Genomic DNA, 25,679 nt, shown 5'->3' with positions numbered 1-25,679 from the left:
ATTCTTGTTAGTCATCCCTAAATGCATAACCTTACACTTCTCATTATTGAATTTCATCCTGTTACTAATACTCCAGTTTACAAGGTCATCCAAATCTCCCTGGAGGATATCCCGATCTTTTTCCGAATTGGCAATACTTCCCAACTTGGTGTCATCTGCAAACTTTATCAGCCCACTCCTACTTTTGGTTCCGAGGTCAGCGATAAATAGATTAAATAAAATCGGACCCAAAACCGAACCTTGAGGAACTTCACTGGTAACCCCCCTCCCTTCAATTCGACCCACTGCAGTCTCCCCTTTAACCAGTTCCTTATCCACCTCTGGATTTTCATTTCAATCCCCATCTTTTCCAATTTAACCAGTAATTCTTCATGCGGTACTGTATCAAACGCCTTACTGAAATCAAGATATATTAGATCCACCGCATTTCCCTTGTCTAAAAAAACTGTTACTTTCTCAAAGAAGGAGATCAGGTTGGTTTGGCACGATCTACCTTTCGTAAAACCATGCTGTAATTTGTCCCAGTTGCCATCTGCCTCAAGGTCCGTAACCACTCTCTCCTTTAAAATTTTTTCCATGACTTTGCATACTACAGATGTTAAACTAACAGGCCTGTAGTTACCCGGGTCACTTTTTTTCCCCTTCTTGAATATAGGGACTATATTAGCTAATCTCCAGTCAAACGGTACAACCCCGGAGTTTAGAGATTTATTAAAAATCATCGCTAACGGGCTTGCAATTTCACTCGCCAATTCCCTTAATATTCTAGGATGAAGATTATCCGGGCCCCCTGATTTAATTCATTACTCTATTAATTTCCTGACTGTAACCATCATGGCCACTTACACCCCTGATCTCGACAGCCCTGCTCAGTCCTTCCGTTCTCCCATACTGTTGCTGTTTGCAGCAGCATCATCATGGTGAGCCAAATTTGAATGCGCTAATGTCTGACACAGATACATTGATACTGTGTTCATTCCAAATACTCTGCCCTGTACCACTTCCATTTACACTCTGAGCCCCCACCTTACTGCCTGCTTAACTCTTCAGCACTGCAGCTTCCTGAGACCAGCTCACTTATCCTTTTACCTTCCCAAAAGGCTTGCTTACCTCTATGTCCTCTGAACACTCCAGTTTACCCCCATACTTTCTGCTGCCCAACCTGCTTCCATGGGTCTCCAGAGATGGGGCTGTATGTGAGGAGCTGATCCAGGATATAGTGAGGGACAGTTGGAAAACAGAAGTAGCTGGGTGAATTGGATAGTTCCTGACCTTTCCAACAATGAATTAGGGTATGATTAATTTGGAAAATAATATTTTAAGTTTTCTATCCCTAAGCATTTATGAGAGTGGCCTGTGTGTGAAGTTTGGAGTTTGTGGTGAGTATGATTGTCTATCTGTTGGGAACCTAAAAAACCCAAACCCTCATTAGAATCTCGGGAAATCTCAGACTGAGAATATACTAGGGCAAATTCAGTTGATTGGCCTATGAAGAGTAGCATGTTAAATTTTGGAGACTAAATGTTTAAGTATGAAATGTAGATATTGTAATTCTGTTTAAGATCTCAACACAATCTTCATGAGGAAGCCACTATTATGCCTCTCCATTCTTCGCCTGGCTACTTGGCTCTCATTCTCTTGCCTTTATTTTATCTCCTGGCCACTATTCCCAATTTTCAATTTTAGGAGCATGGAACTTCTTATATTCTTAGAACTCTTTTTTTACTGGGAAAACTCAGAAAGGCTGTTACACTGTTTTGAGATTTTAAATGCTCAAATGCCAGGAACTCTATCCTGTTTCATATATTATGAAAGTTCTTTCATTTAACAATGAGCAATGTGATTTGCTGTTCAACTAATATGTTACAAATGTAGATGAAGTATGTTTTTTTAATTAGACATGCAGATGTAACTTGATATACAGTGAACAAACATGTTCCACATTGCTGTGTGTGACTCTCTAAAATGATAACAGTAGTAATTCACATGAATTTACAATGGTGTTGCAATCAGTTTAATTTCCAGAAGCATTCTTGAGATCAGTTGTCTCTGACACCCAATGAAAATGGCAAAGTTTGCATGCTCAGACCATTCTTCTTCTCCGGTATCTCCATTTGTTTTTAAAATAGGCAAAGTAATTAGTATTTAATACAGACAAAATTTCAAACTTGGATGCCTAAAGTTACCACTTAAATAAAAGTTTTCTGATTTCCAGAGATGCTGAATACCAGAGTCTTTAATTGAAGTCAAAGCGGTCTGTGGTCGCTGTGCATCTCTGAACATAAGACACTTTTATTTAGGTGTCTAAATATGGATGTGTGTACCTAAGCCTTAGGCACCAAATACACTTGAAAATTTTGTGTCTGGTGTGTCTCGTTTGTTAAACAGTTTTATAGTTCTTTGTCACCAAAAGTTGTCATAATCAAGCTACATTTGGGGAGTTTTGAATTTTTGTATCTCAAAATGAAAGTGTGTGTGTGGTGTGGTGTGTGGGGGTTTCTTCCTCCCCCCTCAAATTTTGTAAGGAAGCTGAAGACTTTAAAAAGAAAAAGAAAAAAAATCAGCCTGAAAAGAATAGTACTGTCTCAAATTATGGGTCTTGTATAGATTCTCCTTTTCTTCACCAGTTCTTGTGCCACACTAGTACAACTAAGTTTTAGTATCAAAGGCTTTTGGGCAGTCTATAAGAAAACAGATTGTTTTGGTTTTTGTTTTTGTCATGGACTATTTTGATCTCAGCTGCTGTAGTTTATCACCAAGAACAGAAAAAATAAGCTAAGAAATTCAGTTTCATGCAGAAGTGTAGAAACTTTAATATTGTCTAAATATGTCTCCATACTAAGGAGCATAGACATAAGCACATAAATTAATTTTAAAAGTTTTTGGGTTTTACTATATATAGCATATTGTCAGCAAGCCTTTATTTGAGGTATGGGGAGAAGAACATAACCCAACTAGAGTGATTGTTTGTAGGGCACCTAGCAGCATCTGTAGGAGCAGTGCTACAGGAGGCTATACAAAACCACAAGGACTGTTGGGATGAATAGAGCATGTGTACAAAGGGCCCTTGCATTTTAAGGAGCCCCCAACATCCATAAAGTGTGTGGTGGTCCATGGGTGTAGGAAGCTGGATCCCCAGTGACTAACGTAGGAGGAGTGGGCAAAGGGAAAAATTAGGAGGAAAAAAGCTGTGAATTAAAACTCTTGCTATTTCTGTTTTCCTGTGGGTGTGTAACCTGTATGGGGAAACATACAGGGCATTAGTGAAGATTAATTAGAGTGGTACTATAGCTTGATTATAAACTTCTGGGTTTTTAAATATCAGAAAATGTGTTTTTAATTTTTTTCAAATTCAACCATTAATACTTTAAACTAATCAGTGTCCCAAAGCACTTGATCATATAAACAACGTTAAGCATATGAGTAATTCCACTTGCTTCAATAAGATTCAACACTTTTTCTGAACTGGACTGAACTAAACAAGTGACTTTTAGATAAGAACATAAGAACGGCCGTACCGGGTCAGACCAAAGGTCCATCTAGCCCAGTATCTGTCTACCGACAGTGGCCAATGCCAGTTGCCCCAGAGGGAGTGAACCTAACAGGCAATGATCAAGTGATCTCTCTCCTGCCATCCATCTCCATCCTCTGACGAACAGAGGCTAGGGACACCATTCTTACCCATCCTGGCTAATAGCCATTTATGGACTTAGCCACCATGAATTTATCCAGTCCCCTTTTAAACATTGTTATAGTCCTAGCCTTCACAACCTCCTCAGGTAAGGAGTTCCACAAGTTGACTGTGCGCTGCGTGAAGAAGAACTTCCTTTTATTTGTTTTAAACCTGCTGCCTATTAATTTCATTTGGTGACCCCTAGTTCTTGTATTATGGGAATAAGTAAATAACTTTTCCTTATCCACTTTCTCAACATCACTCATGATTTTATATACCTCTATCATATCCCCCCTTTGTCTTCTCTTTTCCAAGCTGAAGAGTCCTAGCCTCTTTAGTCTTTCCTCGTATGGGACCCTCTCTAACCCCCTAATCATTTTAGTTGCCCTTTTCTGAACCTTTTCTAGTGCTAGAACATCTTTTTTGAGGTGAGGAGACCACATCTGTACACAGTATTCGAGATGTGGGCATACCATGGATTTATATAAGGGCAATAATATATTCTCAGTCTTATTCTCTAGCCCCTTTTTAATGATTCCTAACATCCCGTTTGCTTTTTTGACTGCCTCTGCACACTGCGTGGACATCTTCAGAGAACTATCCACGATGACTCCAAGATCTTTTTCCTGACTCGTTGTAGCTAAATTAGCCCCCATCATGTTGTATGTATAGTTGGGGTTATTTTTTCCAATGTGCATTACTTTACATTTATCCACATTAAATTTCATTTGCCATTTTGTTGCCCAATCACTTAGTTTTGTGAGATCTTTTTGAAGTTCTTCACAATCTGCTTTGGTCTTAACTATCTTGAGTAGTTTAGTATCATCTGCAAACTTTGCCACCTCACTGTTTACCCCTTTCTCCAGATCATTTATGAATAAATTGAATAGGATTGGTCCTAGGACTGACCCTTGGGGAACACCACTAGTACCCCTCTCCATTCTGAGAATTTACCATTAATTCCTACCCTTTGTTCCCTGTCCTTTAACCAGTTCTCAATCCATGAAAGGACCTTCCCTTTTATCCCATGACAGCTTAATTTACGTAAGAGCCTTTGGTGAGGGACCTTGTCAAAGGCTTTCTGGAAATCTAAGTACAGTACGTCCACCGGATCCCCCTTGTCCACATGTTTGTTGACCCCTTCAAAGAACTCTAATAGATTAGTAAGACACGATTTCCCTTTACAGAAACCATGTTGACTATTGCTCAACAGTTTATGTTTTTCTATGTGTCTGACAATTTTATTCTTAACTATTGTTTCGACTAATTTGCCCGGTACCAACGTTAGACTTACCGGTCTGTAATTGCCGGGATCACCTCTAGAGCCCTTTTTAAATATTGGCGTTACATTAGCTAACTTCCAGTCTTTGGGTACCGAAGCCGATTTAAAGGACAGGTTACAAACCTTAGTTAGTAGTTCCGCAACTTCACATTTGAGTTCTTTCAGAACTCTTGGGTGAATGCCATCTGGTCCCGGTGACTTGTTAATGTTGAGTTTATCAATTAATTCCAAAACCTCCTCTAGTGACACTTCAATCTGTGACAGTTCCTCAGATTTGTCACCTACAAAAGCCAGCTCAGGTTTGGGAATCTCCCTAACATCCTCAGCCATGAAGACTGAAGCAAAGAATCCATTTAGTTTCTCCGCAATGATTTTATCGTCTTTAAGCGCTCCTTTTGTATTTCAATCGTCAAGGGGCCCCACTGGTTGTTTAGCAGGCTTCCTGCTTCTGATGTACTTAAAAACATTTTGTTATTACCTTTGGAGTTTTTGGCTAGCCGTTCTTCAAACTCCTCTTTGGCTTTTCTTATTACACTCTTGCACTTAAGTTGGCAGTGTTTGTGCTCCTTTCTATTTGCCTCACTAGGATTTGACTTCCACTTTTTAAAGGAAGTCTTTTTATCTCTCACTGCTTCTTTTACATGGTTGTTAAGCCACGGTGGCTCTTTTTTAGTTCTTTTACTGTTTTTCTTAATTTGGGGTATACATTGAAGTTGGGCCTCTATTATGGTGTCTTTAAAAAGGGCCCATGCAACTTGCAGGGATTTCACGTTAGTCACTGTACCTTTTAACTTTTGTCTAACTAACCCCCTCATTTTTGTATAGTTCCCCCTTTTGAAATTAAATGCCACAGTGTTGGGCAGTTGAGGTGTTCTTCCCACCACAGGGATGTTGAATGCTATTGTATTATGGTCACTATTTCCAAGCGGTCCACCTCTTGGACCAGCTCCTGTGCTCCACTCAGGATTAAATCTAGAGTCGCCTCTCCCCTTGTGGGTTCCCGTACCAGCTGCTCCATGAAGCAGTCATTTAAAGTATCGAGAAATTTTATCTCTGCATTTTATCTCTGCATATCACTACATCAATGTAGTGAAATGTTCCCAGTCAATATGAGGATAATTGAAATCCCCCACTATTATTGGGTTCTTAATTTTGATAGCCTCTCTAATTTCCCTTAGCATTTTATCATCACTATTACTGTCCTGGTCAGGTGGTCGATAATAGATTCCCTAATGTTATATTTTTACTACAGCATGAAATTTCTATCCATAGAGATTCTATGGAACATGTGGATTTGCTTAAGATTTTTACTTCATTTGAATCTACACTTTCTTTCACATATAGTGCCACTCCTCCCCCTGCACGACCTGTTCTTTCCTTCCGATATATTTTGTACCCTGAATGATTGTATCCCATTGATTGCTCTCAGTCCACCAGGTTTCTGTGATGCCTATTATATCAATATCCTCCTTTATCACAAGGCACTCTAGTTCACCCATCTTATTATTTAGACTTCTGGCATTTGTGTACAAGCACTTTAAAAACTTGTCCCTGTTTATTAGCCTGCCTTTTTCTGATGTGCCAGATTCTTTTTTATGTGACTGTTTATCATCTGATCCGGCCCTTACATTATACTCTTCAATCCTCTGCTCCTGACTATAACCTGGAGATTCTCTATCATCAGACTCTCCCCTAAGAGAAGTCTGTGTCCGATCCACACGCTCCTCTGCAGCAGTCAGCTTTCCCCCATCTCCTAGTTTAAAAACTGCTCTACAACCTTCTTAATGTTTAGTGCCAGCAGTCTGCTTCCACTTTGGTTTAGGTGGAGCCCATCTCTCCTGTATAGGCTCCTCCCATCCCAGAAGTTTCCCCAGTTCCTAATGAACGTGAACCCCTCCTCTCTACACCATCGTCTCATCCACGCATTGAGACTCTGAAGCTCTGCCTGCCTACCTGTCCCTGCATGTGGAACTGGGAGCATTTCTGAGAATGCCACCATAGAGGTCCTGGATTTCAGTCTCTTCCCTAGCAGCCTAAATTTGGCTTCCAGGACATCTCTCCTACACTTCCCTATGTCATTGGTACCTACATGTACCACGACCACCGGCTCCTCCCCAGCACTACACATAAGTCTGTCTAGATGCCTTGAGAGATCCGCAACCTTTGTACCAGGCAGGCAAGTCACCATACGGTTCTCCCGGGTTATCACAGACCCAGCTATCAACGTTTCTAATAATCGAATCTCCCATTACTAACACCTGCCTTTTCCTAGAAACTGGAGTTCCCTCCCCCGGAGAGGCAACCTCAGTGCGAGAGGCAACCCCAGCACCATCTGGAAGGAGGGTCCCAACTACGGGAAGGTTTCCCTCTGCTCCCATTGACTGCTCTGCTTCCCTGGGCCGTTCTTCCTCCTCAATAGCACAGGGGCTGTCTGAGCGGAGGTGGGACAATTCTAGATAAAGCAATCAATTTTGTGCTATAACAAAGAAAATGTTAAATACATAGCAGTAAAATGGTAGTTTTCCATTGCCTCAGTAAATCAGATGCTTAGTTTTCTTTATTCATGTATCTTAATTTTGTACTGGTAGGTGAATTAACATTCAGAGTCAGACTCTTCAACTGGTAATATTTAGCATCCATTTAATGAAGGCGGCACAAAGCATTGGTTGATAGTTGTAATAGGAAAACAGTAGGTGCACAAAGTCTGATGCTGATTTCTGCATCTGTCTTTGTTCCTTGGAAAATGTATAGGATTTTGACAGCAGAAAACAAATCCTGTTGCCCAGGGAGAACAAAATAGTGACTAATTGTCTTTACATTTAATGCAGGAAAAAATGTGTTTTGTGGGCTCTTTGTCACATATTTATTCTTATCCTTGGAAGTAGGGTATTTGATTTTTACCACACAGTTATCTTAAATGAAAATAATGTGTAATTATGAGAGGAAAATGAAACCATCTGTTTTAATATACAGAGTTGAAGTTTATAAACAAAAAAAAAATATTCTCTTAAAGGCCACATGAACATAATACCATAGAACCACAAGTGTGTTTCTAGTGGGAGTGCAACATTTCCTTAAAGATTACAAAAGCATTAAGCCTGTTACTTTTAAAGCTTGTAGTAAGGAGTAAGATAACAGTAGTTAAGTTACTGAATTCTCAGTTGGCAGAATTTCAAAGCTGGTAGCATGCCTCAATTCCTTCCTGCTTTTTGGAGCTGTTGCTTCAAATCACTTATTAAGCACATAATGTGAAGACTGACAGTGGAATCTCATTACTGACCCCTTGTCATAATGAAAAGATGTCTATATTCAGGTTCTTATTACTGTTATATTTGTTTTGATTTACTTGAAAAAAATTATAGGAGATAGCTAATTTGAATTCAAAATTATTTGTACTGTGTAATTAGTGATGCAATTTTATTTTGTATGATGTCTGCTATACTTTTGTGTAATGATGAAGATACTAAATGTTATGTCTGTCTTTCAAGCTCCTGAATCGGTTGTCTGAATTCTATAGAGGTTGAAGGAGATATAATTTCAATTTTTTTTTTTGCTTCAAAATATCTACAGTTAGCAAACTAATTATCTTCCTCTAAATGCTTCCTCAGCACACCTGGGTGTTTTTCCTAAGGGTGAAAAGAACAAGAACATTTAACTCACCATGCCCCCTAATTATTGCATTCTCCTCCCAAGATTCAAGTGATTTACTCATCAGTCTGATTTTGCTTGAGTGGTCAGAGGTCAGTTTGAAATTTATATACTGTAGTACTCTTTAATAAAAAAAAATAGAGAGAGAGAGAGAGAGAGACAAAGAAGTTGAGATAGGATTATTAAATTAGGCTCTCTTTCTTTGGGAATGTATAGTTATATGAAGGAAACCAGGTTGAACTATGAAAGATGAGAGAAGACAGACTTTAAAGAAGTTCCCTTAAAGAGACTCCTATGGTATATTTGGAAAGAAAATTATTACATGACTCTTTTCAACAGGTATGTCTACCATCTTCTGAGCACAACTGAATTAGGTATTCGTTGCTGAGATACTGTTAAGGTTTGGAACATTTTGTTTATCCCCTTTATTACTAATCACACATACATAGCAAATATGTCATTTTTAAAAGATAAATTCAATTTATTTTAGTCACAAAGTATTGCTGTCTTGCAAAAAATCACATTTATTTAAAATTGGGTGGCTTGACACATCAACAAAAAGGATGTCATATGTTCAGTTAGCATATGCTTCTGTTTCTCACATTGACCGAAGTGTGAAAACGCAAAAATACGTTGTCTTCAATCAAGTGCTTTTAATACATGGTAAATTTATTTTTTTTAAATAAAGTTTTAGGTTTATTTTAAACCCTTTTTTATATTACTTGCTGATCTAACTATGGGCGTCAGGAGCGGATGTTCCCCTATGGGTCTGATCTACAGAGGGTATACGTCTGTTACAGCCCTACCTACAGAGCATGTTTTTTTAGCTCAGAATGTATCAATTCATGCTCTTAATTCTGGAAGGGCATGGTTCAATCCCCAGTATTCTCCAAAATGGTGTCCACCAGTCACACAATTGTGGACATGTCTGGGATTTGGATTGCTGTGGTCCTCAGATGCTCAGGAAGAGCTTCATCTGTCTAGAACAGTGGTCCCCAACCATTTTGTGGCCAGTAGCACATTCATGTTTTCAGAAGAGTGTGGTGGGCGCCAACGATTAATCACATACAGGGCCAGCTCCAGGCACCAGTGGAGCAAGCACGTGCCTGGGGGAGCACATGCTGCGGGGCAGCATTCCGTCCGTTCTGCAGAGTCAGAGCGTTTTTGTTTTGTTTTTGTTTTTTGGGGTTTTTTTGGCACCAGTTCTGGGCAGTGTGGAGAGAAGCCGGGAGGACAGAGAACACTGGCACCTGCAGCCTCAGAGTACTCTGTCCCCAGCAGGCGCAGGGCCCCAGCTTCTCTCCCCTGCTGGGCACTAGGAGGGCCCCGCACCTGCCGGGCACAGAGAACACCCGCAGCTTGCAGCCCCGGAGTTCTCTGTCCCCAGCAGGCACGGGGCCGCGGCTTCTCTCCCCTGCTGAGCACTAGGCGGGCGCCCATAAATGCCCCGGCGGGCGCCATGGTGGGGACCACTGGTCTAGAAGCATGTAATTTACTAGTCTCTCTCTAGCTGAGAGCTGTAACAGGCTGACATTTGTGGTTCTAATACACAGGAGGACATGCTGACCAGTGGGTTATATAGATAACTTGTGTACTTCTACAGAAAGTGTGATGAGATAGAGTGGGTCAGAGAGTCACCATCAATTTAGATGCTCTAGAATAGGAATGAGGGTGGTAAACCTGCAAGATGCTGGGAGTCACAATATATAATCCTGACAGGTCTTTTCTGCTCCCAATATCTTTGACTGTGTGGTAATTGCATCAGTCAATTAAAACCTTGTAAATTTCAAACAGCTTCAGGTAAACTATCCTTCCCTACTGGGAAAGTCTAACTTCTTCCATGATGAGACTACAGGAAGGATTTTTAGTTCATGTATAGTGAGGTGTTTTAAGACTATACTCTCATCTCAATGTGTATACATGTGAAACTGCTGTTGTGCACATAAATCCACCATATATAAAGATATGACTATAATCTAACTCTTTATATTCAACATTGTAAGGGCTTTATAGATTTCCAGTGAGCAATCCTGTTGTTCCAGCAAATCTTAAAATTGAATGCCCACATTATGAATGCCTACATACATTTCTAATTTGTATATATTCTTTCTGAAAATACCCATAAGAACTGTGGTGGTTCTGCCAAAGTAAGGTTATGAAATAGCAAGAGGAAGGAAATTGAAAATTACTTACCAGGGGTGGAGTAAATATCCCCCCTTTTTGAGTTGCATTCTGCTTTATTAGAATAAAAGCTGTTGTTTGTTTTTGTTACCTCTTGGAATTTCCGAAAAGAAAACAGTGACAGGATCACTTTCATCTATTATGTAGGGGACATCAAATATCATATATAGACAACACAAAGGAATGATGAGCACCCTATTGAATCTCTTTATTGGCTGAAAGTTCCTAACAGTTTAATTTTAATATAGGTTGCCTCTGTAATGCAACAGCTGTCATGCTGGGCTATTCCATTTTGAATGAATTTAACAGAGGATTGAAAGGAGATTGGCAGTTTTGTTTTAAATGTGCATGTTTTAAAGTAATTTAGAGTTCATTAATGTACGGGGAGGGATAGCTCAGTGATTTGAGCATTGGCCTGCTAAAGCCAGAGTTGTGAGTTCAATCCTTGAGGGCGCCATTTAGGGATCTGGGGCGCAAAAATCTGTCTGGGCATTGGTCCTGCTTTAAGCAGGGGCTTGGACAGATGACCTCCTGAGGTCCCTTCGAACCCTGATATTCTATGAACTACTTTTGATTGTGACTTCTATTCAAATTACAGCTCACTATCATCAGCCTAATTTTTGGAATAATTTATAAGCAAAACTGCCCAAAATCCACCAGTTTTAGATGACATTTGTGAAATTATAAAGTGTGACAAACCTGGTGGCATTGAGTTTTTCCTTTAGAGACATATTAGCTGCCATCTATTGTTCTCAATGAAAATGAGCCATATACTTCCCTCAGTTATGATGCCTTCTTTCAAAATGGCCTCTTCTAATGTTCCCAATGTGAGCAAAGTCTAACTGCCTTCAGGGAGGATGGTGGCTTCCTGTAATCCCAAAAGGCAGAGAAGAGGATTTTGAAGAACAGGTGAATGGAGGCAGTGGCTATATTTGCTAAGGGCACCATGTTGCCTTAGTCACACTAAGAACAATTGGAAATGGCAACATTTTGAAACAGGGCAGTTCTTTATGGAATTCTCTGAAGCAGAACATTTTTGTCAGCTTCTGCTGAAGGAGATGCTTGTAATTATGAAAAGCAGCAGCAAAATATTACCACTAATACTTTAAAAAAACACACAAAACTCTGCAAATGTAGTTTATGGAAAAGTTTTCAGATAGTTTTAAATATATGGATATTTAGAAGAATCTGTGTTATTCCATTAGTAAGATTGTTAAGAACAAAAATGATCTCACACTCGGTGCTAATTTTGTGAAAGATCCATTATTAATTAATTTTAATTCATAAACCAATTCATTGATTTACTTGTAAATTCTCGGAAATATTCATTCTGTACTCCAAGAGTAAGTGCTGTGTGTTTTGGGACATATAGCAAAGAGATTTGAATTCCCACAATCAATGCATGCTCAACTCAACTTTAACAGAGGTGTCATTTTTCTGTGATGTATAATTATTATTGAGCACTTTTCACTTTCCTAATACTTTATAAATGTTTTCTAATCCTTTTAACAGGCCTAAGAGATAGATAGGTATTATCTTTATTTTATAAATAAAATTGATATACAAAATTAGCATCAGAGTCATGATTAGAACTCCTGGCTCCTAGTCTGGTATATATAGCACTGGACTATACTTCTATTTGTATGAACATTTTATCTTGATAGATTTCTACACTGAATGCCAGCATTCAATATCTAATATCTAATGCTGAATTAGCTTTCATGAATGAAAAGAAAATCTTATTTCATTTTATTGAGACGGCATTATGGAGTAGAGTTGATTAAAGCTTCATGTTTAGCAAATCTCTTTCAAGAGACTTTTATAGTCTTTACTGATGTTGTTTATAGTTGGCAGTGACATCGCTGTTTCTCTGTCAGACATGCTCTTCTAATTAAACATATGCAAATTTATATATACTTTCCATGTTTATAGATAAGTTGAAATCCTCACTTCACTAGGATCCTGTGACTTATACACAGTAAGGATGTACAGAGAATAAGGAATTATAAAAGTCACACATCTAGGCTGATGAGTAATAGGCAAATATATGCTTTCTTCAGATCTGTGGCCAAAAGAAATGACATAAGGATAAAAAATAAGCACAGTGTAGTCTTTAGTCAGAAATTGGTGAGGGGGGTGTTTCTTTTTTATGAGATTTTGCTGGCATCCCAAGGTTTCAGTGGAACTAAAGGGAACTGAAAAGTGGACAGCAGCAAAGAATCCTGTGGCAAAAAAAAAACAACGTAAACACTCTGATAACTGTTTGCGTCCATGTGGTTTCCTCTGCTGTGCTGATAGTTCTTTATGGTTCTGTCAGTTTCAATCAGCAGAGAGTACATGTGATCAGTATATCTGATAAACTTGTCAATGCCTTTTTAAAAGCAGGATTCCCCAACCTATTCTATTCAGCCTCCTCCCTCCACCCCCCTTCATCATTTCAAGTATAATCTTGATAAGACAGAGATATGTCACAGGCAGCTGTGTATAGCCAGGTCAGACTACAACTAATTTGTGCAGGAAAAAATTAAATCAGGAGGTAAATTATTTCATGATTGTTCATTCCCAACAGAGTTGGGCATCATTCTGAAGAAAATATCAAATAATTGGTTTCAGGCCGTGTCAGACACATGCAATTCCCTTCACTAATGGCTGTGCGAGGTAGCACTAGGCCTCAGGGGTCACTGAAGAACTAGAAATAGCTTAGTGCCAGGCATAGCAGCAGAGAGACAGAGCACACAGGAAATGAAGAGGCAATAAGTGTAATCCATAGGGGAAATGTGCTTCACTTGGAGTTTAATATATCGTCTCAGACTCTGGCAGTAAGCCATGCAACAATTGTTTACCTTTTTGTCAGCGTCTGCATCTGTTCTGTTTTGTAAACAGCACTTAACTCTCTGACCATAAATGCTGGAATCAATAACAACTGTTAAGGGATTTCCTTTCTTTTTTTCATATTCTATAACAAATGCATAGTACAAACAATGTTTGCCTTAGATAAACAAGGAACAGACATTAACAGGGTCAAAGGGATTTGGTTGGGAACATTTTATAGTTCTTGGGTTTGCAGTAATTATATCTGTGTGATTTGAATGTATCTTCTAACCTATCCAAATTAAACTGTTAAAAAATGCTAGTATGCAGTAGTGAAGATGATTTTTATAATTATCTTAAGTACTGTGTATAGAAAACTGCTTGCACTGTTTGTAATAATTTAGTTCTATGTAATATTGTGTATTACAGCTGCTATGAAGAAATATTAAGTTGCCGTTTTGCAGTTTTATGAAATTAGTGATTATATCCAGCAACATTATTTTTTAAACTTAGTTATTAAAAAAAATTATACACCACAGTGCAACATAAGAAGAGAGAACTGCGACTAGGGTCTATAAAACTGAATATATCATTACTAAATGCAAGTGAAAGAATAATGCAGTTATATACTAGCTGGGTTTAGGACAGTGTGCCGATGAATGCTGTCATAAATGCTTGATTATTATAATAGTTATGGCATTACTTAAAAGTTAAAATCACTGAGAGCAGAGGGACACATTATTGTTAATGGGATTTATACATGTATCTTCCTGTACACTTTTTTAAATTTACCCCTTAAAATCTCCCTATACACAATGTAGCTACCAATCAGTTGAGGTTCTCTGCTTTATTAAGCTACTTCATTTCAGATTTTGGCAAAACATTTAGTTCCGTTTATGAAATTGCTTGATGATTTGTTTTTAGGCTGTAGTTATATTTTAGCTCTTTTACTGTTTTTAATGCTCTTCCTCTACCTTGTGAGATCATTCCCCTCCCCCTACTCTAGCCCTTTTATGAGCCCCTTGAAGAACAATTGTCAAGGGCCATCAAATGTGGAATCAGCTTTCATGAATGAAAACATATTTTTCATTATTAGGAAGCCACTGATTATCTTTTTCTCTGCCAAATATTGTATTGATTATCCTTTTTGGTGACATCTATCCTCCACATATATCTATCTGTTGTTCTCGGGCAGGTATTATATGTCACCATGTACTGTGTTAGCCCCTCCCTCTTATGATCTTGTATGAAACTTTCTTCCCTTTTGCTGCTCAGATACAAGAAAAGTTAGAGAACCCAAAATGATTCATTTTACATTTTTTTAAACAATCCAAGATTTTACTTATTATGCATGTCACTTTGCTGAAAAATGAGGGACAGCTTAAAAGTAAATCCCAGAAACCTACTCAACAAGGCTAGTGTCAGTGGATCTAGAAGCAGTGGTCGTAACAGAAGTCTAGCATATTTGTAAGGGAAAACCCCTCCTTCCCTCCCAACCCCATATGAGGCTGCTGTGAAGAGAGAACTTCTCTCGCATCTGCTAAAAGAAGTATAGAAAGCTTCACTGTCTCCTCTCTAGTACAGAGCAATCCTGAAAATTCATTCATCTTCATGTCACCTGGCTCGTTTTGCATTACTTTCTATACATATTCCTAGGTACTTTATTTTGCGATCTACTTAGTATACTAGTATTAGGCAGAACAGGAGCACACCTGTAATCAGTGCTCTGTCTTCTCTTCAGGCCAAGCAGAACAAATGGAACACCAATTAGCAGGTGTAAGCTGCTAATTCCGATCTAATAAATCATTATTTCTCATGTCTCTGACTCTTGAGACAGTAAGGGCTAAACTTGGTAAGTAGTAAAATAAATGCAAAAATCTTGATATTGTTTTTAAATATTTGGGAGGTGCTCAGATATTATGGTGATAACGGTAGTAGATAGGTACCTAATTAGAGAATAGGATGTCTGTGTTTTGCTTTGTACTCCTTTGAAACTTGCCTTACTGAGTTATCTATAATATATATGCTGTTTTAGAATTGATAAAGGCATTTCTAAAATTCATCTGTGGGGCAATAGGATTTTTAATTTCATACTTTTTCTTATTTCTAATGAGAGAGCTCCAACTTGATCTTGAACATTGTTGTTCAAGACATTCCCACCCTGACATGCAAAAGAAATAACAGGATTAAAAACTGAGATTCATAATTTGAGAGATGTTGTAGGAAATCCATGCTGGATACTAGCCTTGGAGTGTGGATGGCATATGTTGACTATTACAAGGAGGATACATATGGGCCTGTAGTTTTCTTCGATAATTTCTTTGGGCAGGGACAGACCTGCATTTTTTCCCTCTACATCAGGGGTCTCAAACATGCGGCATGTGGCACCGACTCTGTGGGTGCTCCAGGGCTGGAGCACCCATGGGGAAAAATTAGTGAGTTCTCTGCACCCACTGGCAGCAAATCTCCCCCTCTCCTCCCCCCTGTGTGCCATGTCCCCGCTCCTTCACCTACTTTCCAGCGGTTGGAATAGGGGCAGGGAGAGGGTGGAGTTGGGATGGGAACTTTGGGGAAGGGGTAGGAAGAGATGGAGCAGGGGCGGGGCCTCATGGAAGGGTGGAATGGCGGGGTTATAATTGGTTATCAATGAATTTTGAATTTCTCAGCTATTTTGATTTGAAAATTGGTGTACAACTACAGAAAGATGTGTATCTGTGCTGTGCCAAGAGTACTATACCATTGTGATAGCAGAGATAACTCAGCCAATCACCACCCTTATTCAATAGCTAATTTGCATGCTACAGTTTCATTGGTTATACGAGGGAGACTTCACAGATGGTGAATTACATGGCCCAATTGCCACACCTTGTGCCTAGCTGCCACCTCACATATCAGCACAACCACCTACACAACAAAACAACCAGCATGTCCAAATACAAATAGCCCCTCACCCCAGCACACACCCCTTATTTGCCACCAACATAAATCAACCAAAATCCCCCAGCACAACACAACCCAGGCACAAATCAACACAGTTTCCCATCACAACACACATTTGCCCACCCCATAAACTTGAGTGGCTAAGTGGCAAGTCCTTTGCTAGCAAGCATATATTGGGTTACTGTGACAGCACAATAGAAGTCAGTAGAAAAAATCACTGTAAGATGCTATACAATTTAAGGGTGTAGAAAAAAGGTATATATTATATGAGAAACAGTACGTGACCCTGTAATTAAAAGATGACATGATAACACATAGTCTCAAAGGGGCAGAGAAAAAATTGTGTGTGCAGCCCTAATTTTGGCATGTGTGCTTAACTGTGCAGTCTTAACGTTCTCTTAATATAGTTTTTTGTATGGAATGTGGTACAATTTGCAAGCAACACTGAGATTGGTTTAGTCTCAGGATATCAAACCTAATATTGATGCTCTGGTTCATAGAATCATAGAATATCAGGGTTGGAAGGAACCTCAGGAGGTCATCTAGTCCAACCCTCTGCTCAAAGCAGGACCAATTCCCAACTAAACCATCCCAGCCAGGGCTTTGTCAAGCCTGACCTTAAAAACCTCTAAGAAAGGAGATTCCACCACCTCCCTAGGTGACCCATTCCAGTGCTTCACCACCCTCCTAGTGAAAAAGTTTTTCCTAATATCCAACCTAAACCTCTCCCACTGCAACTTGAGACCACTATTCCTTGTTCTGTCATCAGGTACCACTGAGAACAGTCTAGATCCATCGTCTTTGGAACCCCCTTTCAGGTAGTTGAAAGCAGCTATCAAATCCCCCCTCATTCTTCTCTTCTGCAGACGAAACAATCCCAGTTCCCTCAGCCTCTCCTCATAAGTCATGTGCCCCAGCCCCGTAATCACTTTTGTTGCCCTCCACTGGACTCTTTCCAATTTTTCCACATCCTTCTTGTAGTGTGGGGCCCAAAACTGGACACAGTACTCCAGATGAGGCCTCACCAATGTCGAATAGAGGGGAATGATCATGTCCCTCGATCTGCTGGCAATGCCCCTATTTATACAGCCCAAAATGCCGTTAGCCTTCTTGGCAACAAGGGCACACTGTTGACTCATATCCAGCTTCTCGTCCACTGTAACCCCTAGGTCCTTTTCTGCAGAACTGCTTCCTAGCCATTTGGTCCCTAGACTGTAACAGTGAATGGGATTCTTCCGTCCTAAGTGCAGGACTCTGCGCTTGTCCTTGTTGAACCTCATCACGTTTCTTTTGTCCCAATCCTCTAATTTGTCTAGGTTCCTCTGTATCTTATCCCTACCCTCCAGCGTATCTACCACTCCTCCCATTTTAGTGTCATCTGCAAACTTGCTGAGAGTGCAGTCCACGCCATCCTCCAGATCATTAATGAAGATATTGAACAAAACCAGCCCCAGGACCGACCCTTGGAGCACTCCGCTTGAAACCGGCTGCCAACTAGACATGGAGTCATTGATCATTACCCGTTGAGCCCAATGATCTAGCCAGCTTTCTATCCACCTTATAGTCCATTCATCCAGCCCATACTTCTTTAACTCGCTGGCAAGAATACTGTGGGAGACTGTATCAAAAGCTTTGCTAAAGTCAAGGAATAACACATCCACTGCTTTCCCCTCATCCACAGACCCAGTTATCTCCTCATAGAAGGCAATTAGGTTACTCATGCATGACTTGCCCTTGGTGAATCCATGCTGACTGTTCCTGATCACTTTCCTCTCCTCAAAGTGCTTCAGAATTGATTCCTTGAGAACCTGCTCCATGATTTTTCCAGGGACTGAGGTGAGGCTGACTGGTTGATGCAAAACTCTGCCAGCTAAGTGGCCAAAAATGAAATGACTGTCAAAATTAGCACTGACAGTTTTAAAAAAGTTAATACATTGACTTTTAATAGCATGCTATATTACTCTTCATTTTTTTCATTGTTGACTATACTTTTGTATCATTGTATAAAAAGGTTTCAGTGATGCGGCCCATGGGCCAATGTACTAGTCCTCATGTGGCCCTCGTGGTGATCTGAGTTTGAGATCCCTGCTCTACATCAATAACTTTTTTTAATCCCTACATTAGGATTTACATGGAGCAAGATGAGTCTCTACACTGTATTCAGTTAAATTATTCAGAGAGAGGTTTTTTTTTTTTAATTTAATGTCTCCACCAATGTCACAAATGCTGTAGTTTTGGTCTCAGTGTTAACCACTTTGTGTTTCTTTTCTACTATATTGCTATTGCATATTTAATTAATTTATTTATTGTATATAAAAGTAAAGTTTCTGCAGATGTCGCTTTTAAAAAATATAAATTGAAATAACTATATTTTTATATACATTAGCTTAATTTTATTAGTTTGTTGTTTACGATGAACTAGTTTGGATTGCACTTTAATCAAATGAGAATTGAAAGACCTCTGCCTTTCACAATTGTAAAACATCCATAGGCAACTACAACAGTTCTATACATGGAACAATAATATTGCAAACATAATGATACTTTTTTTTTTTTTTTTTTAGCCTCTTTTAATGGAGTCTAGCACCTGGAAACAGGAGAGCTAGTGCCATGGTACAAAGCTCTCAGCATGCCACAAGCAAGTGTTCTGTGGACCACCAGTGGTCCCTAGAACCACAGTATGAAAACTGCTGTGATAAACAGTACCCTCTTTCAAACTTGAATCGTAATATTTCTGTTCTTTATTTAAGATTGGAAAGGTGGTTTCTTTCTAAGCCTCTATTTTTCGGTGCTTACAACTTTCCAAATTATATATAGTTTATACTGAAATTGATTATATTTATTTTTAAGCCAAAATTTATATTTATTTGGAAAGCTCAGAAAAGTTTATGGCCATTTTTGTCTTATGGGAGTTCAGGATAAAAATATTTTTCATGTTCGAAGAAAATTGTTGAGTCGTGAGTTGTTTTTTTTAGTGTGTGTGTGTTATTGTTTTGGTTTTTTTTTTTCAGTCAGTTATCTCAAAAATGTCTTCACTCTAAAACTTACCACATAGGAATGAAGAATACCTGTATGGCAGCACTTTTATCACATATTTCAGAGGACACAAGAATCCCATTCTTTCAGTGTTTACACAAAACACCCTTGCCCTTTGACTTTTGGGGATTTTTGTACATGACTACTGTAGAACCTCATTTGCACAATGAAGAACATGGCTTATCCTTTTCTATATAGGCTAGTTAGTCATGGTCATCGTCACCTTAACCTAGTTGTTGAAAATGATGTTTAAATATGTTTGTTTCCTAAGGAATGCAAACCTCAGATGGATGTGATGGTAAGAAATCGAACCATGTTCCCTGAGAATTTTGAGAACTGCCAAGTTAAAATTTGGGCTTCATGACAGGCAAGGAGGAAGCAGGAGCTCAGATAATTAGAGTTAGTGATTTGTCACACAAAGAAAAGGGATTAGATAGAATATGACTATGGTTTGCTTTTCTAATTTGTTTAGTTTCAACTTCCAGATAAAAAGAACAGGAGTACTTGTGGCATCTTAGAGACTAACAAATTTATTTGAGCATAAGCTTTTGTGGGCTACAACCCACTTCACTGGATGCATGTAGTGGAAAATACAGTAGGAAGATATATATACACAGAGAACATGAAACAATGGGTATTACCTTACACATTATAAGGAGAGTGATCAGTTAAGGTGAGCTATTAACAGCAGGAGAGAAAAAGAACTGTTTATAGTGGTAATGAAAATGGCCCATTTCCAGCAATTGACAGGGAGATGTGAGGAACTGTGTGTGTGTGTGTGTGTGTGTGTGTAGTGGGGAGGGGAGGGGGAATAAGCATGGGGAAATAGTTTTACTTCCAGACATTGGATCATATTCTTAGTCTCTGGTTCCATGTCTCTATCCTAATGCCCGCTTGTATAATATGGAACAGCAGGCAGCTACACTCTTAGTTTGTGTGAAATAACATTTTCCCTAAGGTACAAGAATACTATCGTTTCCTCTCTGTTTTCTGATAATACTGAAGAGTCCCAATTAATTAAAGCCCCTCTTGCCACCTTGAAATACAGTTATATTAGTGGTTAGGAAATTTACAAACATCTTCTTTCTACAGTTACTGTTTTGTTAAGTACTGTAGCAGAGTCAGAGTGCCCGTAGAACATATTTAACCTCTAAACTCAAAGAAAAAAATGCTTGTTTTACAATACAGTATGCTAGGATCTGAAAAAGTATATAATATCGCTTCATGTACACACTACAGCTTAGCTTATATTTTTTTAATGTTTTCCTACACCTCTTTAATGGTTTGCAAGAACTTTGAACTCGGTCTTCAAGGTCCAGTTAAAATATATTTTAAATGTTCATTGAGGTTGAAAAAAATGTTCAGAGTTCTCTTCTGAGAGTTTGGGAAGATATTTTGGAGTAACATAATTGTATAGAATGTTTGTAATTGTGTTGGCTTTTAGGAATTTGTTACTTCCTGCTCATTGAAGAGCTGAGGGTGATGTGATATCAGGCACCTGAGGTATTCGCAGGCCCAGATGAAGGCCATAAATGCAAGGCCATAAAAAAGTTGTGACATGGGGCCTTCTATAGCTCTGTCCCCAATCTGTGGCTCTGGCCCCTGCAGTGGCAATGACAGGTGGACCTCTCCCCTCCTCAGTAGACAGGGGCAGCAGTATGATGCTCCCCCAGAGCAAAAGGTCTTGGAGTTAATATCCCATTGAGATGCATGTTACAGTTCTTACTTCTGAGAGCTATTGTTTCTGGCTGGCTGCAGACTCAGACAGACATCATCGCATTAGTTATACTCAGTTATACTTAGTTATACATTTTCAAGCAAGAATGAAAAAAGTAGGATTTCGGCATGTGTTCTGCTGGAAGCACAGGCCTCTAAGAATGGCAGTGCAGTGATGCAAATATTATTACCTGTTGTTTTTGGGGCAGGGAGGGAGGGGGGGAAGCAGCAGCACTACTAGCAATAGAAACACAAATATGATATTTCCTTTTATCCAACTCTTAAAAGTATAACAGTGACTGTTAATGCCAAAACATTTATTCTGAATTTAGGGGAAGTTCAGATCTGGATATAAAATTCATAGCTCTGTTCTATCGCTATATAGGGGCCCAAAATTGGACCACCAAATCCAAACACTCCCAAACTTTGGCATATTTGGACAGGGCCATCGCTACCCATAGACAAAGTACGCAGCTGCGTGGGGCACCACATTTCCTGGTGCCCTGTCCAGCTGCATGCTGCTCCAGCCCCTGTTCCACCTCTTCCCCCTGACCCCCCCCCCGCTCCGCCCCAGCCCTGCCCATACTCCACCCCTTCCCCAAAGCCCCCACCCTGCCCCTTCCCACCCCTGCTCCGCCCCAGCCCTGCCTCATCCCACTCCTCCTCCACCCCAGCCCTGCCCCCACTCCCCTGAGGACTGCAGCAGGGCCTGGCCTGCACTCACTGCATGGTAAGTGGAACGACCTGGCCCCAGCCTGCTCTACTCCCCTGGCTCCCAGCCACGCCGCTGGTGAGTGCTGTGGGGTGGTTCGCCCCCTGCCCCCCCCCCCCCCCAGGCTGGGAGCCAGGAGAACAGAGCGGAGCGGTCTGGGGCCAGGGGGTGGTTCCCCTCTGCTCCCACACAGACCTGGGGCCAGCCCCCCACAGAGGCCTGAGGCCCCACACAGCCCCCTTGCGGGGGGGGGGGGCTGCGTAGGGCACCAAAATGGCTAGGAACAGCCCTGCATTTGGATTCTCAGCTGAACTCCATGGCTAAGAACCATCTCTGCTTCAAAGGGATCTGCCACTCCTTTTAACTGAGCCTGCTGTGCTCTGATTGGCTGCTTCCCTGCAGCTTTTCTAGGCAGGTCTGGAGGACTTTTGCTGCTCCTTTCCTGGGGCAAGGTGTGGTAGGACAGTGAGGCTTCCAGCAGGGGGCTCAAAATTAGCACTGACAGTTTTAAAAAAGTTAATACATTGACTTTTAATAGCATGCTATATTACTCTTCATTTTTTTCATTGTTGACTATACTTTTGTATCGTTGTATAAAAAGGTACACCCCATCATGCACAGTTTAATCATTTTTTGAAATGTTAAATTGCAAAAGTTATAAAATAAAAATATTAAATATTACTTTTTAAAAACTGTGTGATCGAGTAACACAAAATAAAAATCATCACACAGCCTTCTACGGTCTGGCTGCATGCTCAAGCAGGGTTCCCTGGTTGATGTGACATGATTATATGTTTCAAGCTGTAACCATTGAAAATAAAATGTTCAATTTCTGGAAAAAATAACTGTTGTATGAGTGTAATGCTTTTTGATATTAGTTCACTGACAGTTTCACTTGTTTTCAAACCCCACATATTTAGGGTTGTGGAGAGTTAGATTGATGTCTCTTTTCACTCAGATGTCATATTCATTAACTGTATTGTGCAAGCAGAGTGTTAAACTGACAAGGTGACTTGCCAAGTGACAGTGTATTGATGTGATGTCCCAAACCATTAATATATGGTAAAGGGGTGTTTCTTGATTTGCTCAATCAATTTTTCGCAACACAATGTTTTTGTCTGCAAAATACTGCTAAGAATGTTTTCTGAATTAAAAACTTTAACTGGAATGTTCCCCACCTGCATTAGCTAATGGATAGTGAAATCTTTGTAATAGTTACTTTGTAATATGACATATGTAAATGAAATATACCAAAGGACTATAAACTCTACTAACAAAAGCTGATTTTTTTTGTGATCACATTAATATAGGGACTGAACTTCCTGATTTCTAGTTTTAGACAATATTGTCAACTCTAAAAACAATAACTTCTGATTGATATTACTGTGTAAAATAAATATATGTTATAAAGCAAAATTGACATATATCTTAAGGCCTTCTTGTGTGTTTTGCCATAGTTATGCTAAATAGCATTGCCAATAAGAAGCAGCATTTACTGTGGAGAAAACAGTAAAAGCTTAAAATACATTATTGTATGTAAGGTAAGAAATTACAAAAATAATTTTAATGTTTGCAAACAACGGTAGGGTTGCATGCATCATATAGAATTTTATTTATAAAAACATTCGTCTACAGAATGTGTGCATCTTAGTGAATTTTATTTTAGTTTGGAATCAAACCAGAGAAGGACAAAAAGAAAAAAGCAACCACTACAATCTGCCAAGATATTTACTGAGTAACAATCTTGTTGTGGGTTATGATCAGATCAGTATTGATGGTTCTTTGATTATGGTATCTACCATAATCTGATCGATACAGAAGACTTATTATGTTGTATTTGTAATAATTTCAAATGGTCATAATCAAGATCAAAGAGTAGAATACAATGAAATTTTGGTTGATGGAGGCATCAAGTTTTGAGGCAATTGAAGAATACTGCCCAAAGATGGAAATAAGAGATTTCTCAGATGTGGCAGGTTTTACGTCACTTACTCCTTTTCTTTCTCTCCCATCCCCTCAGATGTATGGTTTGGAAATGGGACCGGAGATGGGTGGAACAGAAATGCAACTTGCTTTGGTGATCCTTGCTTGGCAGACTAATCCTGCAAGGGGACTTCTCTGACTGTTGTAATTTAGAGTAGCCTTTAGGTTTGTCCTTTGTTTGTTTCAGCTCCCAGCCTACTCCAGGTTTGGAGGAGCAGAAAAGTGGTTTTCCACTACCTTTCTCCCCCATTTCCTTTGTGCACTGAGTGCATCTCCACTGGATTCAGGGATCTGATCCTTTAAAAAGGGAAGTGACACAGTTCAGACTATGATATTAGATTATCATGACAAATAATAAGACTGACTTTATACAGTGTATTTTAATAAAATTTAGTTTTATCATAAGCATATTTTACATAATATCTACTAAGAAATAAAATAAATGCCATGACTTTTTGTTTGGACAGCTACCCAAGAATGCCTCAGAAAAGGAAGGAACTTCTGCTTAACTTTGTATCAACTCAAATGTCTTTCTCAGCTTATAAAACTCTTTTTGTTTATGGAAGAAAGAGTTGAAGAACTCTCTGCAGAAATTCTGTTGTGGCCCTGTTTCACTGAGAAGAACAAAAATGTTCAAGGTAATGTGTAATTTTCTTCACTTACTGTTTTCAGTTTGTGGAAAAGGATCACTTTGTATGAATTCCAAATTAAATTAAATTTGCAGTATTATAAAAATAAATTGCAGTATGTTTGCATTTTTTCTCCAATCTCCCACCATATAAACAAGGATCTTGCAACATCTAATTAAATATTTATTTAAAATAATGTAGATGTATATTTAAATTGTAGATTTTGTGGGAAAGAATTGATACTTGTATGTAAAAGATGTGATTATATTATAATTATTTCTGATATGGAGTGAAATACACTGCCTAATAAACATTTTCTACATATATATATATATATATATATATATATAACAAAATAATATATGGAGGTTTCCACTGCTGTGAATATTCCTGAGCTTGTTCCATGGAGGCTGCAATTTTTATATTCAGTGGGGAAATCACTGAACTTTGAACACTAATTTTAGGTCAATTTAATGTGCATTTAAATGTAGTTGTTTTAATTTATAGCTTGATCCTGCAAACACTACTGAGTTGTTCCATTGACTGCAGTGGGACATCTCATGGCAATAAGCACTTTGCCCAGAAGTAAATATTTGCAGAATCAGGTCTTTGATTGTATTTCCCTTTCCTTATTTTATTACTGGACTATCTCCAGAAATATCAGATGAAGAAAATGTGTAACCCTGCAAGCTGGGAAATGAGATGAAGAAAATCCACTAGCTGAGAAATGGTGTGCCTATAATTTGTTCCCCTTCCCAGCTTTTTTACCCAATGCACTTAGACCAGGTCACCAATGAGTAGATGGTCTCAAGAGCTTTAGCTAGGCTGCAAGAAAATTTTACACTAGAAATGAGGCTAGGCTGCTCAGAGAGTAGGATAGGTAGAGTCGTGTGCTTTGTATCTCTGCACCAAGCTGTGGGCTGGGAAGAAATGTGTTCTGGGAGTATGGTCTAAGAACACTAAAATGAAGAAGCATGAGAAGAAAGAATAGAGAGGCCCACAACTTGTCAATGGAGTAGAGCAGTGGTTCCCAAACTGGGGTTCGTGACCCCCTAGGGGTTCGTGAAA

At 39.2% G+C, this 25,679-nt stretch overlaps 1 protein-coding gene across 15 annotated transcripts in view; it reads left to right on the top strand.

Moving 5' to 3' along the window:
- The window catches only part of KIAA0825 (KIAA0825 ortholog), a 401,465-nt gene that overhangs the window by 111,918 nt on the left and 263,868 nt on the right, over window positions 1–25,679 (top strand). For 14 of the 15 annotated variants that reach the window (XR_005600685.1, XM_039545356.1, XM_039545366.1 and 11 more), the window contains one exon: window positions 24,450–24,620. The exons of the other annotated variant lie outside the window; for it this stretch is intronic. Coding sequence is in view for 13 of the 14 variants with exons in the window: in XM_039545356.1 (XP_039401290.1) it covers window positions 24,450–24,620 (171 nt within the window). In the remaining variant the exon portion in view is untranslated. The remainder of the gene's footprint in view (window positions 1–24,449; window positions 24,621–25,679) is intronic. 15 annotated transcript variants of the gene reach the window in all.

Source organism: Mauremys reevesii, linkage group 6 (genome assembly GCF_016161935.1).
Source record: "Mauremys reevesii isolate NIE-2019 linkage group 6, ASM1616193v1, whole genome shotgun sequence".
Classification (NCBI taxonomy): Eukaryota; Metazoa; Chordata; order Testudines; family Geoemydidae; genus Mauremys; species Mauremys reevesii.
Note: the sequence above shows the minus strand (reverse complement) of the source record. Positions and strands in the feature narration are given on the sequence as shown.